This window comes from Giraffa tippelskirchi, chromosome 11 (assembly GCF_054371585.1).
Source record: "Giraffa tippelskirchi isolate mGirTip1 chromosome 11, T2T-mGirTip1v1.2.pri, whole genome shotgun sequence".
NCBI lineage: Eukaryota > Metazoa > Chordata > Mammalia > Artiodactyla > Giraffidae > Giraffa > Giraffa tippelskirchi.
In genome coordinates, this window is record NC_137285.1 from 1,807,687 (window position 1) to 1,823,114 (window position 15,428).

The 15,428-nt window shown below is 67.0% G+C and overlaps 2 protein-coding genes and 1 long non-coding RNA gene across 12 annotated transcripts in view; 2 read left to right on the forward strand and 1 right to left on the reverse strand.

The window, feature by feature from the left end:
• LOC145526475 (glutathione hydrolase 1 proenzyme) overlaps window positions 1-2,704 on the forward strand; it is a 38,033-nt gene extending 35,329 nt beyond the window's left edge. For 6 of the 8 annotated variants that reach the window (XM_081542167.1, XM_081542170.1, XM_081542168.1 and 3 more), the window contains 5 exons: window positions 1,116-1,303; window positions 1,447-1,574; window positions 1,667-1,779; window positions 1,855-1,968; window positions 2,417-2,704. In XM_081542167.1, coding sequence (XP_081398293.1) covers window positions 1,116-1,303; window positions 1,447-1,574; window positions 1,667-1,779; window positions 1,855-1,968; window positions 2,417-2,563 — 690 coding nt within the window. In that variant the 3' untranslated portion in view covers window positions 2,564-2,704. Of the gene's footprint in view, window positions 1-1,093; window positions 1,304-1,446; window positions 1,575-1,666; window positions 1,969-2,416 lie in introns of all 8 variants that reach the window. The other 2 variants (XM_081542175.1, XM_081542173.1) reach the window with 2 other exon arrangements.
• A 2,431-nt stretch (window positions 2,705-5,135) lies between these two features.
• Window positions 5,136-14,729, forward strand: GGT5 (gamma-glutamyltransferase 5). Of its 3 annotated transcripts, none has more exons than XM_081542176.1 (12): window positions 5,136-5,637; window positions 8,320-8,450; window positions 8,743-8,838; window positions 9,482-9,677; window positions 10,281-10,438; window positions 10,923-11,069; window positions 11,802-11,938; window positions 12,237-12,427; window positions 12,813-12,923; window positions 13,030-13,180; window positions 13,304-13,414; window positions 14,297-14,729. In XM_081542176.1, the coding sequence occupies exons 1-12, from the start codon at window positions 5,465-5,467 to the stop codon at window positions 14,441-14,443; spliced, it is 1,749 nt and encodes a 582-aa protein (XP_081398302.1). In that variant the 5' UTR covers window positions 5,136-5,464; the 3' UTR covers window positions 14,444-14,729. The 3 variants fall into 3 exon arrangements, with proteins under 3 accessions (XP_081398302.1, XP_081398303.1, XP_081398304.1); XM_081542177.1 differs by having other exon boundaries at window positions 12,813-12,919; window positions 13,062-13,180; XM_081542178.1 differs by lacking the exon at window positions 8,743-8,838.
• LOC145526479 (uncharacterized) lies at window positions 11,403-12,100 on the reverse strand. The gene is made up of 2 exons (XR_014068925.1): window positions 11,864-12,100; window positions 11,403-11,592 (listed from the first exon to the last, which is right to left on the reverse strand). It is a non-coding gene; the product is annotated as an uncharacterized LOC145526479 (long non-coding RNA).
• Window positions 14,730-15,428: the final 699 nt, after the last annotated feature.

Here is a 15,428-nt window from a genome sequence, read left to right on the forward strand (position 1 = left end):
CGCCTCCGACTCCCCTCTGCTCTGGCTGTTTCTTCTCCTATTAAGATGCCTGGGTGGGCCTTTCCCCGAGGGTCCCGCCCACCTCTTGAGGCCCCAGGGCCCGTCCGGCTCGCCTCCAGTCTCTTAGCCTCGATGGACCCCCACCCTGGACGGTCGTCTCGTAGGATGTCCCAGTCCCTGGGTCCAGCTGCTTTCTTGGAAGTAGATTCGAGCTTAACATTCTCCCCTTGGATTAGTCACTTAATCTGTGGGTGTTGCAAGAACCCAGACTCTGCTCGGCCTCCAGGGCCTGCCTTGCCAGTGAACTCCACATGTCAGGGGTGGCCCATCACAAACCCAGGACAGGATCTTCAGGATCCGACAAGCGCGCGTCTCCAGTCATGCTCCCGCTGTCCCCCAGCCGCCCCTTGTGCACCGTGCACCTCCCCGGTGAAGGTCATGGCCCGTCCCCGTTGTGTTCCACCCCCACAGACAGCTGCCAGAGGGTTAACACCCGTCAGCTGTTCACTTCTCCCCAAGCACAGGAGGTTTTAAAGGCCTTTTAGGGCCCATAAGGATCTGTGGAAGCAGCCCCTGCTGGCATCTTCAACCTCCTCTCTCCCTAACTCCTTTCACTGTCTGTGGTCACTCATAGGCCTGCCTCAGGGCCTTTGCATTACCAGTGAGGTGGCTTTTTTCAGATATCACCTCCTCCGAGAAGCCCTCCCTGACCACTCTCATCCTTCCATCCATCTCGCCGCCCCCTCACCTGGCTTGTTCTTTCCAGCACATCCCTGCCTGCCTTGGTCTTCTCTGCTGTGAGGGTGGGGACAGGTGTGTCTGTTCCCTGCTGGTCCCCCAGTGCTGGAGACAACTTACAAGCTCCGTGAATGCGTGAATGAATGGTTGGGTGCAGCGAGAGGCAGGGTTCGGAGGGCAGACGGTCATTCAGAGATGCTGGGCAGCAACAGAGACAGAGGCTGGGGAGGGGGGGTTCGGGTGGGCCACATGAGACTCAGACGTAGGAGGGTGGTGGTCGGAGCCACGGTCGGGGGCTTCCTGAGAACCGCTCGCACAAGCCTGTGCCCCCTCCCCGCCTCCTTCACCTCCTCAGGGCAGCTCTGGGGTCTCGGCAGGTGGTCCGCAACATGACCTCCGAGTTCTTCGCCGCCCAGCTTCGGGCCCGGATCTCTGACAGCACCACTCACCTGGCCTCCTACTACGAGCCTGAGTTCTACACGCCGGACGGCGGGGGCACTGCCCACCTGTCAGTGGTCGCGGAGGATGGCAGTGCTGTGTCGGCCACCAGCACCATCAACCTCTAGTAGGGCTCCTGGGTGGCCGGGTGGGCCAGGGGCTGCCCACGTGTCCCAGAAGGGGGGCTCCACGTTGGCAGAGCGCCTTCCCAGGGAGTGTGTTGGTGGGCACGGGGCGGGCGGGCCCTGCTCTGACCCCGCTGGTCGGCAGCTTCGGTTCCAAGGTGCGGTCACGGGTCAGCGGGATCTTGTTCAACGATGAGATGGACGACTTCAGCTCTCCCAACATCATCAACCAGTTCGGGGTGCCCCCCTCACCGGCCAACTTCATCGCGCCAGGTGTGGGGGGGCAGGGCCTGGGCAGGGAGCGGGCTGGTGTCCCTGTGGCCGCTGACCCGCTTCTCTGTCCCCCCGCCCCCCACCGGCTGCAGGGAAACAGCCACTCTCGTCCATGTGCCCTGTGATCATCGTGGGTGAGGACGGCCAGGTCCGCATGGTGGTGGGCGCCTCTGGGGGCACCCAGATCACCACGTCCACTGCGTTGGTATGTGCCCCCCCCAGCCTGAGCACTCAGCCCCTTGCCCACTGGGCCACGCTGACCCCATCCCCACACCCCCAGGCCATCATCAACAGCCTGTGGTTCGGCTATGATGCCAAACAGGCGGTGGAGGAGCCCCGGCTTCACAATCAGCTTCTGCCCAACACCACGGTGCTGGAGAAAGGCATTGACGAGGTGGGGCGGGGCGGGGCAGGGCACAGGGTCCCGGTTGGGGGCGGGGCGGGGCGGGGCGGGGCGGGGCACCGGGTCCCGGTTGGGGGCGGGGCGGGGGAGGGGCACCGGGTCCCGGTGGGGGCGGGGGAGGGGCGGGGCACCGGGTCCCGGTGGGGGCGGGGCGGGCCACGGGGCCGATGGGGCCCCGGGGCTGCATCTCCTGAGTCACCGCAGAGCCGGCAGTGGCTGCTCTCCGCTGCCCGCGGCAGCTGGCCCTCACGCCCACCGCCCGGGTCTCCTCGCCCCGCGTCGAGAGGCCTGGGCCACCCGCGAGGATGAGACCCAGTCGGCCCCGCGGCCCTCGGCCTGCCCTTCCTGGCCCCTCAGCCGGCAGCCGCGGTCCCGGGGTGTGTGAAGCCCACGCCGGCGGCCCGGGCCCCCCTGAAGCCGCTCCCCCTCCCGCCCGCAGGCGGTGGTCGCGGCCCTGAAGACCCGGCACCACGCCACAGAGGAGACGTCCACCTACATCGCCGTGGTCCAGGCCGTCGTGCGCACAGCCGGCGGCTGGGCGGCCGCCTCGGACTCCAGGAAAGGCGGGGAGCCCGCGGGCTACTGAGCCCTCCGGGGAGGAGAGGCCCGCGGGGGCGGGGGGCCGGGGGTGGGACTTGGGGGGCTGGCTTCCCCTGGGAGCGGCGCAGCAGGGCAATAAATGCGGCACGGCGCCGGGCTTTGGGCGGTCCTGCCGGCCGGCTCCCGACTCCCTGGGCTTCAGCGCGCTGTGTGAGGTGGGGCCGCCTGGGGGGAGGATGGAGACGGGCCTCGGAGGCCTTGGCAGCGCTGGCGCTGGGCCCCGGGGGCGGGGGGTGGACTGCACCCCCGAGTCCCGGCACCAGGGTCGGGCGCCCCGGACACGTCCCGGTGGCGGCCACCAGTGGGCGCCCGGCTCCAGCGATTCGTCTGCCGGTTCCGGGAACCCCGAGACCTCCTCGGCCCACCGGTGCGTGTCCGGCACGCACTGAGGGGAAACAGAGCTCCGGGGGAAGGCGGGATTGGGCAAGAGGCTGGAGAAAAACATGCTGGTCAGGGCCAGGCCCCCGGGGGGCTTTCCAAGTAGAAACCCAGAGTGAGATGCAAGCTGCGATGCGCTCCAACAGGCCCGGTTCTCCGGAATCAGTGAGCTGGAAGAGGTCCCCAGGTCCCCGAGGGTCAGGGCTTGGACGGGCGCCCGGGGTTAGGGCGGCCCTGGGTGGGAGGGGGGACCTGGAGAGGCCCCGTCCCCAGCCTCCTCCTCGGCCGGCCCCTCCCGCCCCCCCTCCGGGCCTCTTAACTCATCCTTGACGTGAGTTGTAAGGTGGGAGGGGAGGTGCTGGGAAAGCACCTGGGAGCTGGGGGGGGGGGGGCCAGTTTGACAGCCCAGTGAGCACCCCCCGCCGAGGGCAGGGACATGGCGGGGAGGGGGCCGGGGGTGGTGGCAGGGTCTGGGCTCTCCTCGGGGAGGCAGGAAATCCTAGTGATTCCAAAGTGCCCTCCGGGAAGCGGGGCTTTGCTGGGAACCGGGGAGCAGCCTTGGGGTCCTGGGAGCCCTGCATCCGAGAGATTCTCGCCCCGCCCCGCCAGGTCTGAGCCCTGGACTGCGGCGTCCCTGAGGTCCTTGGGGAATGGGATGGAGGCTGAGCTGCTGGGGTGGGCATGTCACTCCTCCGCCCTCGTTTTAGCCCCAGAGGAGAGGCTACGGCTCCTTTGCAGGGGAGAAGACCAAGGCCTTGCTCCCGCAGAGGTGGGAGCTGGCCTGGAGCCCCCTGAGCCCCAGCAGGGGGGCAGGGCAGCCCCGGTTCCCCAGGCACTGTGGGGCTGGCTGAGGGCCCCCTGGGGTCCTGGCTTCCTGTCTTTCTGCTGCCCCTCACCTCCTGGAGAGGAGGAGGAGGTCCCGCCCTGACCCTGGCCCCCTGCTCGGTGCCTGCTGCCCCTGCCTCCCAGTGGGTCGGCTGGCCCCAGCCCAGGAATGCACTCTTGCTTCCTGGTTGAGCAATGTCACTGTGGCTTGGGGGTCCCGGGGCGAGGGGAGGAGTCCGCAGCCCTTCCCAAACCGTGAGGCCGCCTCCTGCCCCAGGAGTCCCTCTGGCTCAGGCTGGCGGGGGCTCGGACGGGGCCTGGCAGATTGTGTGACTGTGTGGACATATCCCTCTCTCTGCCTCAGTTTCTCTGCTGTGCCAGGAGGGGTAAAGAGACCGGTGTGTGGGGGGGGAGCAAAGCTCAGCTGGGAAGGAAGCCAGGGTACTTTGAGGGTGGTGGGGGGGCTGGAAGTCCAGTCCCCAGGCCCTGCACCCTCTGTGTTCTGATGAGCTGGTCAAGGGGGCACCTCAGGGTACCTGTTCTCCCAGCTGGGCACCCTGAGGCCTGGACGGGGCAGGGTGTGGGCTGGTGTCCCCAGGGGAGGAGGCGCTCTCAGTTCAGGAAGAGGGAAGCGGACACATCTCCCCCAGGGGTGGGTAGAGACGCAGGTGCGAGGGAAGCCCCCTCCCCGAGGCCCGGTGGCGTTTCCAGGACCTCAGGTCCCAGGGTGGACCGTCCGGTGGGCGCTGGGTGCAGGCCCCATCTGCCTCCCCCGCGCAGTTGCCTCCCCTGAACAGACGGGGAAGCCGAGCCCCATCCCGGTCACCCCAGCCCTGCTCCGCTCCTCAGCTTTGACTGAGCTGGGACTTGAGCTCGGGTCCTGAGTGACCCTGCCCGGGCCCCTCTGCCCCTGTGCCTGTAGCCCCCTGCAGCCCTAGGGTCCTCTGGATCTGGAGATGCTGAGGTGAGCTGCTGCTGGGGGCGGGGTCATGAATAGGGGGCAGGTTGGGGCTCTGTCCCGGCCCCCTGCCCCTCTGAGCCTGACCCATAAAGGGTCCTCTACTGTCCTGGCTTTGCTGGGAGCCGGGGATCAGCCATGGGGTCCTGGGAGCCCTGCACCCCAGCTTCCCCTGGTAGCCAAGTTGGCGCCAAGTCCTTGCACGCATGGGCCGGCGTACCCCCTGGGCGCTGGTAGTCGGCGGGAGGGGTGGCCAGGGGACGGCAGAGAGAGAGTTAACAGCAGCCGCTGACTTCTCTCTGGAAGGAAAAACTCCCCATAAACGCCCTGCTGCCTGGCATCCTGCCAGGGCCAAGATAGCGGCTAAAACTGGAAGTCCTGGCGGGTGGCCAGCTCTGCCTCTGCAGTGGATGCTTGAAGACGGAGCAGCCCCTCGGCCAGCTGTCCGTCCACACACCCTCCGTCCACCTGGCTGCCTGCTGCTCATCTGGAGACCTCTGTCTGTCCACCCATCTGACTCTCTCCGTCTGTCTGATCCTCCTCTGTCCCGCCATCTGGCTGCCTGCCCGTTTGTCTGTCTGTGGCCCCCGTCTGGTGGTCCACCTGTCCTGTCACCTGTGAGTCCGTCTGCTCACCTTGTCCGTTCATCCGCCCCTCTCCCTGGGCACCTCCCTATCCGCTGGCTGCGTGCCCACCTGCCTCCCCTCTCCCCTGGGCCACAGAGCCATGGCCCAGGGCCGCGGGGCCGCGGTCAGCCTGGTCCTGCTGGGGCTGGGGCTGGCACTGGCCATCATCGTGCCCGCCGTGGTCGTCTCTCGGCACCGCGTCCACTGCGGCCCCCAGGCCTTTGCCCACGCCGCGGTTGCTGCGGACTCCAAAACCTGCTCGGACATTGGGCGGTGAGTAAGAGGTGGGTGGGAGCTGGGTGGACCTTGGCACCGGCCCTTCCCGGAGACTGTGTGACTAGCGGCGAGAGTGTGGAGAAGACACACACTCTGTGTGTGTGTGTGTGTGCTGGCGTGTGGGGGCTGCGTGGGTTTGGGGGAAGCGGCCCCAGGGCCCTTGTACAGACCCGGTAGCAGATGTGCGTGGGGCAGACAGGGTCCAGGGTAACCACCGTGCGGGCAGAGCGGAGGTGGCGTGTGAGACTGGTCTGAGCCGCAGGCCCGGGAGACCCAGCGGGGACACTGCTGCAGTGTTGCTGGTCTGGCCCTTGCTGACCCCGATGACGGGCCTGGTGCCTGCAGGGAGGCCCTGGCGGTTTTCCAAGGCTGGGTCTCCCCCGGGACGATGTGGGTGAGGGAGTGCAGGCTTTGTGTGTGAGGACTGGCCGCCAGGGTGCACTCAGTGATGCCCGGGAGCAGGCTCCCCGTCCTGGCCCTGGGAGACCCGCCCCCAATGGCACCATGTCCCCCCATGGCCTCCCCTCTACGTGTCAGGGCCTGGAGCCAGGCCAGCGGCTGGCAGAGGGACTGATGCTAGCTGGGCGGGACGAGGGGGCCGAGCGGAGGGGCCCCAGCCGGCGTTTCCCAACCGACCGGACCTTCTTCCAGGAAGCCCAGCCCATGGAGGCTTCCCACCAGGACTCCCCTCCTGGCCCCTGCCCCTCTATCCAGCTGGGGCTGCAGGAGCCTGGGCTAGCACCCGCCTCCCTGCCGGCTCCATCTGCTTCCTGGAATGTCTGCCTCAAGGGCTGTGGTCAGGATCAGGAGCGCTTTGTGATCCACAAGGGGCAGTCCTGGACAGGGGCACGGTGGCCGAGCCTCCCCCACCGGGCACTGCTGGGCACTGCTGGGGCGCTGCTATCTGTGCCCCCTCCGTCCCACGGTCACCCCTCTTCCCAGCTCTCTGCCTCTTTCCATTCGCTCCTTCCTCCCTCTGTCTGCCGTCGGGCCCTGCCCCCGCCTGTCCCGGGCCCTGGACTCTTCCCAGGTGCTCTGCCCCTCCCTCCTGGCTCCGTCGAGGATGACAGGGACTAGTCGGAGGGTAGGCTGCCTGGTCTCTGGAGGGGGGTCTCAGGGGCCAGGAGGGGAATGGCCCCCCCAGAAGCGCTGTGCCCCCCTCACCCTGAACCCATATTTGCAAAGATGCAAACAACGGGCATTGCTGGCTGTGCAGTCAAAAAATCCACCTGCAACACAGAAGACCCAGCCGGGTTCGATCCCGGGGTCGGGAAGATCCCCTGGAGGAGGAAACGGCAACCCACTCCAGTATTCTTGCCTGGGAAATCCCAAGGACAGAGGAGCCTGGCGAGCTACAGTCCACCGGGTCACAAAGAGTCGGACACGACTGAGCGACTAAACAAAAAGTCACGGGGACTTCCCTGGTGGTCCAGTGGCTAAGACGCTGTGCTTCCAGTGCAGGGGTCAGGGTTCGATCCCTGGTCAGGGAACTAGATCCCACAGGCCGCAACTAAGAAGTCATATGTCACAACTAAACAACGTCCTGCGTGTGCTGCAGCTAAGACCCAGTGCATAAATACATAAGTAAAAAAAAAAAAAGTCAGGGCTTCAGCCTCAGAAGCACCGATGAGGACATGGCCCCCGGGGGTGGGGGGCTGCTATCGTGAATCTCTGCAGGGAGGCCCGGGCTCACTGTGTGCCCCCAAGTCTTTGCTGGGGGTCTCAGAGGGTTAAGGGTTGGGGGTCTGTGCTTTGCAGCCGCCACTGGCGAGAAAGCGGATGTGGTTTCCTTCCCATCAGTTTTCTGTCCTTGTCAAGCTGTGACTCCGCTTCCTGCTGTTGTTCTCAGAAGTCAGAGATGGGAGGGAGCCTGGAGCTGCCCCAGCTGCTGTGGGACAGAGGCGATTCCTCCAGGGCCCCCCCTCACTGTGCTGCTGTAGCATCTGCCTCCTGTCCCCTCCTCCCCTCACCAGGTCTCCCTCCTTCCACGCTGTAAGCACTGGGTTCTCTGGGAGAACTTCTAGGGAGGCTTGAGGGTCAGTGGTGACTCCTAGGCTTTGTGACCACTTGGAAATGCCATGCAGGGTCCCCAGGGGAGGCTTCATTGTTCCACTTCATGTCTGAAGAATCTAGGGAAGGTGGGGTCTTCCCAGGGTCCCCACCCTCCACCCAGGACCCCGGTTGCCTGCCCAGCCCCTAAGCGTCAATCGTAAAGGCCAGAGCTTCACTGGCCCTTTGAGTTTATTTCTGAATCCCAAGTTCCCTCGTGAAGGGGTTGGGGGTGTGTCCCCAGTGAGATGAGGAAGGACAGCTATGGGCTGGGCTTCCTGGGGGCTGCTGAGAAGGGTGGAGGGGGCGGGCCCAGGCCTCTTGAGCCCGAGCTGCTGGGAGGACCAGGGAGGGCAGCTTAGGAGCACTTTGTAAACTGAGAAGCGCCTTGTATGTGGCCAGGGGCAGTGTAAAGGACATCGCAGTTTGCAACCTGTAGAGCGCAGTGGGTCTGCGAGCCGCTGGACCTGAGGGGGCAGCCTGGTGTGGTCTCTGAACTAGCCTGGGGTGTGGTGGCAGCCGGCAGGCCACCCAGCTGTGCCCACTTCCCAGTGAAGGCTAGCAGACCAAGCCCGGGTGGGAAGGCAGGGGCCGAGGAGCCTGGCTGCTTACTCGGTGCCCGGTCCCCAGAGCCATCCTCCAGCAGCGCGGCTCGCCCGTGGACGCCGCCATCGCGGCTCTGGTCTGCACCGGGGTCGTCAACCCCCAGAGCATGGGCCTGGGTGGAGGGGTCATCTTCACTATCTACAACGCCACCACAGGTGAGTCCTCTCGGGACCCCCGCGGGGAGGATGGGCTCGGCCCCAGGTGCTAACAGGGAGGTGCTGGAAAAGCACCAGAAGGCGTGGCCGACCGGCCTGTCCGCCACGCCCCCTTCACGGCCTCGCCCCGCCCCTTACTGGGTTTCGCCACGCCCACCCTGCTGAGCTGTTCGCAGGAGTTAGCGCCGAGGCCCAGAGCCGGGCCGGGCTGTCTGAGCCGGACCGTGGTGTGCGGTGAGGGCCAGCAGCCTCCGGGGCGCCCCTGACACTCGCACGTCCTGCCCAACCCCAGGGAAGGTGGAAGTCATCAACGCCAGGGAGACAGTGCCCTCCAGCCCCATCCCGGCTCTGCTGGACCAGTGCGAGAAGGCCCAGCCTCTGGGCATAGGTGAGACCCTGGAGGGCCACCTCCCCCCACCTCCGCCCCACCCCACCAGGCCACTGGGTTAGAACCTCCCACCCTGAAGGAACAGTGCATCTCATGGACCGGCTCAGACACCCTGGCACTGGGGGACGGCAGCTGGGGATGGGGAGCCCCGTGGAGGTTCTAACCCCCAGGCTGGGGGTGTTTTCCTGGGGGACGGCTCTCTGAGTTGGGAGGGGTGATCCAAGCAGAGTGACCACCTCAAAGGCCCCGGAGGGTTCGGTGGAGATGGGTTGGTGGACTGGGGCTGGTGGGCGGAGCTGGTGGACTGGGCGTGGTGGACTGGGGTCGGTGGACTGGGCGTGGTGGACTGGGGTCGGTGGACTGGGGGTGGTGGGCGGGGTCGGTGGACTGGGGGTGGTGGGCGGGGTTGGGGCCAATTTTCCTGAGCCGCAGGGACCTGGTCATGGACTTTGTGCAGAAGTCCATGGGGGTCAAGGGGGTTCGAGTGGAGAGGAATGTGCTTCCACGTGGGCTACAGAAAGCTCGCTCTGGCTGCCATGGCTGGGAGGGGACCAGGCGGCCGGGAGCGGGCTGATGGAGGGCCCCTGGGGCTGAGGGCACAAGTGGTCCCGGGGGCAGGGGCTTGACACCCTGTGCCGTGCAGGTGCCCAGTGGATCGGGGTGCCCGGGGAGCTCCGCGGCTACGCTGAGGCCCACCGCCGCCACGGCCGCCTGCCCTGGGCGCAGCTGTTCACGCCCACCATCGCGCTGCTCCGGGGGGACCTCCGCGTGCCCAGCGTCCTAGCCAGCTTCCTGCACAGCCCCTTCCTGCGCCCCTCCCTTAAGGAGTCGTCCCTGAGGTGAGCGCTGATGGAGGCCCAGGGCCCCTCCTCAGCCCCTTCTCCAGCTGGAGGGTCTACCCTGGAGGCGGGGTGGGGTGGGGGCCTTGGATGATTAGTGTGTCCTGGTCTCAGCTCACAGACCTCCGCCTCCACGTGGTAGCACCTCTTCAGAGGGCTCTGGCCAGAGGGAGTTTATGCCCACGTTATGGGGCTCCCAGGGCACAGATCTGGGCACTGCACACCCCCTCGGCCCTCCTCCCCACTGTCCTGTCCTCTCCCCCACCCCACCCACCCCTGCACTCTCCCCTCCCTCCTTCCCCTTTGCCCTTCCCCCTCTCACACTCTGGGCCCACCCAGGCTGGCCACTGACCAGTCCTCCAAGAGGGCAGAACCTCAGGCCCTCGGTGGACACAGGCCTGGCAGGGGGTGTGGTCTCCCCGGGACCTGGTGATGAGACGTGACGGGTGTCAGCCCCACCCAGTCCTGGAGAACCTGCCCCCCCCCACCCCCATGTCCACCGCAGCCCCGCAGGACCGCGGACCAGGACTGCCTCCCGTAGGGTCAGAAGTGTGGCCGCCCTCCAGGACCCGGCCCCCCCTGAGGCCGCCCCCCACCCCCCAGGCAGCTCTTCTTCAATGGAACAGAACCCCTGAGGCCTCAGGACCCACTGCCATGGCCCATGCTGGCCGCCACCCTGGAGACTGTGGCCGCAGAAGGCGCGGAGGCCCTCTACACAGGGAGGCTGGGCCAGCTGCTGCTGGAGGACATTGCCAAGGAAGGTCAGTGCGCGAGGTCCCACTGCCTTGCCCGGCCAGAGAAAGAGGGGTCTGTGCACCGGGGCTGAGGGCAGCCCCGAGGGCGGGCCAGCGGCTCCCAGCCTTCAAGAGGCTGTTCCTTAATCCCGCCTGCTGCTGGGCTCAGGGACCCTGCAGTCAACACCCCTGAGGCACAGGGCCCCGTGGCTTCGGGCCTCAACACAGGAGCTATCGGTGGTCACAGGGGGCTCCTGGCCTGGAGCTGGCCCCCCTCAGAGGCTAGCGCACCTCCTCCATCTTCCCCTGCTCGCTCTCCACCCTGCCCATCTCTGGTCTGCCCACTCATCCCCCAGCCCCGAGCCACTGCCCACAGACCCAGCATCACCACCCTGCCCCGGGGTCTGAAAGGCTAGGGAGTGAGGGGAGCCCCACTGTGACCCGGGGCTCCTGGCTGACATTGTACCTCCATTTCCCTGTCTGTACACGGAGTCGTCCCCGCCTCGCCCAGGTAGCCGGCTGACCCTGCAGGACTTGGCATCCTTCCAGCCTGAGGTGGCGGACCCCCTGGCCATGCCCCTGGGGGACTACACCCTGTACTCGCCGCCGCCGCCTGCAGGGGGCGCCATTCTCAGCTTCGTCCTCAACGTGCTCAAAGGTGAGGCCTCCCCAGCAGTCCCGGGCTGAGGGACGTGCCCGGGGTGGGGGGTGCTCCAGAGCGGGCCTCGGGGGCGGCTAGGGCTCTGCGGGGGCGTCTGCCATCATCTTCCCACGGAGCTCACTCCCACACCCCGGGGGACCCCGACCCGGGGCAGAGGAGCAGGTAGTGAGCTGCCCGTCCAGTCTGTGCACCCAGGCCTGAGGCCCAGCCTACAGCAGCCTGCAGGGTGGTGGCAGGGGCCCCGGCTGTGTCCGGGGCTGGGACTGTCTGATGCTGCCTACGTTCTCCAGGGCTGCCGTTAACAAATGATCACCAATCACCAAAACCTGCTGGCTTAGACCACAAGAAATTTATTCTCTGCTAGTTCTGGAGGCCAGAAGTTCAGAATCAGGGTGTCCACAGGGCCACCTTCCCTCCAGGGCCGGTTGGCAGGGGGAGCATTTGTTTTCTGCCTCTTCTAGCTTCTGGCGGCTGCATCAGGTCAGCATCTGCAGTCACACGGCCTCCCTGTCCTGCGTGTCTGTTTTACAAGGATGTCTTACATTTAGCGTCCACCGGATAACCCAGGATATCCGGCTCCTCTCAAGAACCTTCACTTACTGACAGAATTGCCGCACAAGGGGCTACTCTTCCATGGGGGACAGCAGTCACAGGTCCTGGGGGTTGGGACGCGGAGTCCAGACCCTCTGCACGGCATGACCCCCCACCTGCGCCCACCCCCGCCCCCAGGGTTCAACTTTTCTGCCGAGTCGGTGGCCGGGCCAGAGGGGAGAGTGAACTTGTACCATCACCTCGTGGAGACGCTCAAGTTCGCTGGGGGGCAGAGGTGGCGGCTGTGGGACCCTCGAAGCCACCCAGAGGTCCAGGTGAGATGTCCTGGGCTGGTGGGCAGCCCGCGTCCCAGCCCCAGGGCTCAGGGTCGGGCCAGTGGGCGCCCTGCCCGCAGACCCTGAGCGCCTGGCAGGTGGGGCCAGAGGGAGGTGAACACGGTTGGCTCTGGAACGGGAGGGCCTGCAGTGGCCCGAGCCAGGAAGGTGCGGTTGGTCTGGGGACAGCAGGGAGCTGGGCGGGCCGGGGTGGGGGTGGGGCGCCCTCAGGGGACCCTCTGCTGCGTGGACCCCTCCCGGCCGCTCACGGACCCCCTCACCCGTCCGCCCTCCCCAGAACGCCTCCCAGGTCCTGCTGGGGGAGGCCCTGGCCCAGCACATCCGCCAGCAGATGGACGCCCGGGGTGACCACCCACTCGACCGCTATAGCCTGGCTGGGGCCTGGACCCACAAGATGGGCACGGCCCACGTGTCCGTGCTGGGCGAGGATGGCAGCGCCGTGGCCGCCACCAGCACCATCAACACGCCGTGCGTGGGGCCCCGGCGGGCGGACAGGCTGCACTCCGTTCCCTGGGCCTGGAGCCCCGCCCCGACTTGCTGCGTCCGCGGGGTGGGTGGGGGGCGGTACCTCTCCTCCTGTCAAAGGGGTCCTGCACCCGGGCATCTCTGGCTGAAGGCTACTCATCCGGTGTCTCTGAGCGCGGATGGGCAAGGGGCTTCACAATCAGGATGGTGCTGAGGGGGGCTGAGGGGGGCTGGGGTGGGGCCAGGGAGGAGCTCTGGGGGCGGGGCGGGGACGGGGCGGGGAGAGCGGTCCCAGCGTGCTGGGGGCGGCCCCTGAAGCGAGGGGCTCCTGGACGGCTGTGTGAGTCAGGAGCCCACAGCCGGCGCCCAGCCGCGTCTCCGTCCGCAGCTTTGGAGCCATGGTGTACTCACCACGCACGGGCATCCTTCTCAACAACGAGCTTCTGGACCTGTGCTGGCGGCACTCACAGGGCTCCAGAGCCACGCCCCCGCCCGGTGAGCACAGGGTTCCCCCAGCCGCGGGTGAGGGAAGGCGGGCCGGTCTGACGTCGGTGGATCGTGCATCGGGAGACGGAGCGGGCGGCCCTGGGGGGCTGGCTGGGAAGCGAGGCTGCCCTGACTCCTGTCCGGCCCCCAGTTCCAGGTGAGCGGCCCCCGTCGTCCATGGTCCCCTCCATCTTGGTCAGCACAGCCCGGGGGTCGAAGCTGGTGATTGGCGGGGCTGGCGGGGAACTCATTATCTCTGCGGTGGCCCAGGTGAGTCTGGGGGCTTCCAGCTGGAACGCGCCCTCGCTGGGCGGCCCTGCTGTCTCCGGAGGGGTTGGGGAGGGTGGCTGGTACCCCCCTGCCTCCCTCCCTGCATCATCCTCTCACCTGCAGGCCATCGTGAACAAGCTGTGGCTGGGCTTTGACCTGCAAGCCGCCATCAAGGCCCCCATCCTGCACGTGGACAGCAAGGGCCAGGTGGAATTCGAGCCCAGCTTCAGCCAGGTGAGGCAGACGCCTCCGTGCCTGCCTTCAGAGCCTGGGGGCGGGGGCTTCAGCTCCTGTATGCCTTGGGCCAGGTCTCCACGCATCTCCAGGGTCTCTGAAGGGTCACAGACTGGCAAGCATGGGGACCAGACTGCCAGGCAGGGCACTCGGCCCGTCAGACACCAATACCTGGGCCCTGACGCCCCCAGTTCTGCAGACACACCGTCTCAGACCTGAGCCTTCAGGGCCATGCCCAGAGTGCCTCACCCCCGAGGACCCCTGGGGCCTGGGGCCTTGGACTCGTGGGTCTGCAGAAGCCTCCAGTGATTCCTCCACCAGCAAGGCCCTGGGGAGTCTGACTGCCACGTCCCTAGCATCCGAGATCCCCCACGTTCTCGTGTGGGTTGAGAGAGCGGGTCCCAAGCTGCCAATAGCATGGCACCAGGGCCATTCCTCCTGATGCTGAGTTGGGCTCTTAAGCATGGAGGACCTGGGGCTCCAAAGGGCCCAGGCTCTGCCTTCTAGAGGCTTTGCTTTCCAGACCCTCAAAACCGAGTCCCCCACGGCCACCTACCTTCTCCACTGAAGCCCTGAACTCCTCTGGGGTCACGCTGAGGCCCCTGGTGTTCTCAACCCAGGACAGAAGTGAGGCTGCCTCTCGAGGTCCTTCCAGACAGGGCCACGTCCTCCCGTCATCCTCCCTGGAGCCGGGCTTCTCCTCTGGGGCCTGTGGAGTGGGGGGGGGGGTGCCCACAGACTCCATGTTCTACAGACGAGGCTGTGTCCAGCACCCCTCTGTCCTCACCCAGACCCGCGCCCCCACTCCTGTCCGGGTTGGGGTCCTCAGCTCCCTGCTTGAGCCCTGTCCCCTCTGACTGGCCGGCCTCCTCTCCCCTCCAGGAGGTTCAGAAGGGGCTCCAGGACAGGGGCCAAGAGCAGAGCAAGAGGCCCTTCTTCCTGAACGTGGTCCAGGCTGTGTCCCAGGATGGGGCCTGCGTGCAGGCCGTGGCGGACCCGCGGAAGGGCGGAGAGCCCTCGGGCTACTGAAAGGCTCCCTTCCGATTTGGGGTCCCGCCCCGTGTGCGCCTGGCTGGCCTGGCCCGGGGGACCCGAGCGCTCCGGCAGGATCTGGGCCCCTGGACTGGACGGTTGGCCTGGGGCTGCAAAGAGGTGGACAGCCCAGCAGATGGACAGCTGTGGGGGCCGAGTCCCCGCACCAGAGCCCCTGCCCTGGCCGCTCCAGGCCTCACCCAGGACTATGCCCCCGCCCCTTGGAAGCCCCGCTCCCCACCTGTGTATCCTCTGGTCCGAGATTAAAGAAGAGAGTGCACCACGCCTGACTCAGGGTCGAGGTGGAGAGGGCCACGCACAGGGCTCACAGTCTTCCATACACGCCACCACAGGGCCGGGGAAACCAGAGCCAGCCTGGCTCTCATCCAAGCCGCCCCTGGACACTTGCTGAGGCTCCACACATGGCCGCCTGGACTGCCTGCTGCGGGGAAGGCTGGGGTGTGGTCTGGGGCCACCTGGCCCTGGCTCCTGGGAGCCCGTGGCCGAGGCCTGTCCTGGAAGCTCCGGAAAAGGCTAGCAGACGAGAGATCTAAGCCCTCCGCAGCCCACATCTCCAGCCTGCTCGCACCATCAGCACGGCTGACGTTTTGGGGGGAGTCATTCTTTGGGGGGCTGTGCCCACACTGTAGGATGCAGAGCAGCGTCCCTGACCTCCCCCAGCTGAACGAGCCCCCTGCCCCAGCCAGTCTGCCGTCACCCCCGATTGAGAACCGCTGCCCTGAACCCAGGAGCCCCCGGCCACTGGGGATGGCTCTGCCAGCTGCCAGGCGGGCTGCCCTCCCTGGGGGAGGGGTCTCGGTGGGCTGACCCGGGGGGAGGTCCTGCCCACACCCTGATTCCTGGGAGCATCGAACTCCGGTCTCAGCCCAAACATCCCCCAGGGATGAACCTCCATGTGGCTGGAGCCTGGCTGCTCTGGACGGGGGAGGGTGTTGGCTCCTGTGCCCAGGGGGACAGAACG

Bases quoted from the DNA above. Each gene is read 5' to 3' on its own strand.
- GGT5 (XM_081542176.1), top strand. From the start codon at position 5,465: ATGGCCCAGGGCCGCGGGGCCGCGGTCAGCCTGGTCCTGCTGGGGCTG. The intron at 5,638-8,319 runs GTGAGTAAGAGG...CCCGGTCCCCAG, and splicing joins ACCTGCTCGGACATTGGGCG to AGCCATCCTCCAGCAGCGCG. The intron at 12,924-13,029 runs GCACAGGGTTCC...CTGGCTGGGAAG, and splicing joins GCCACGCCCCCGCCCGGTGA to CGAGGCTGCCCTGACTCCTG.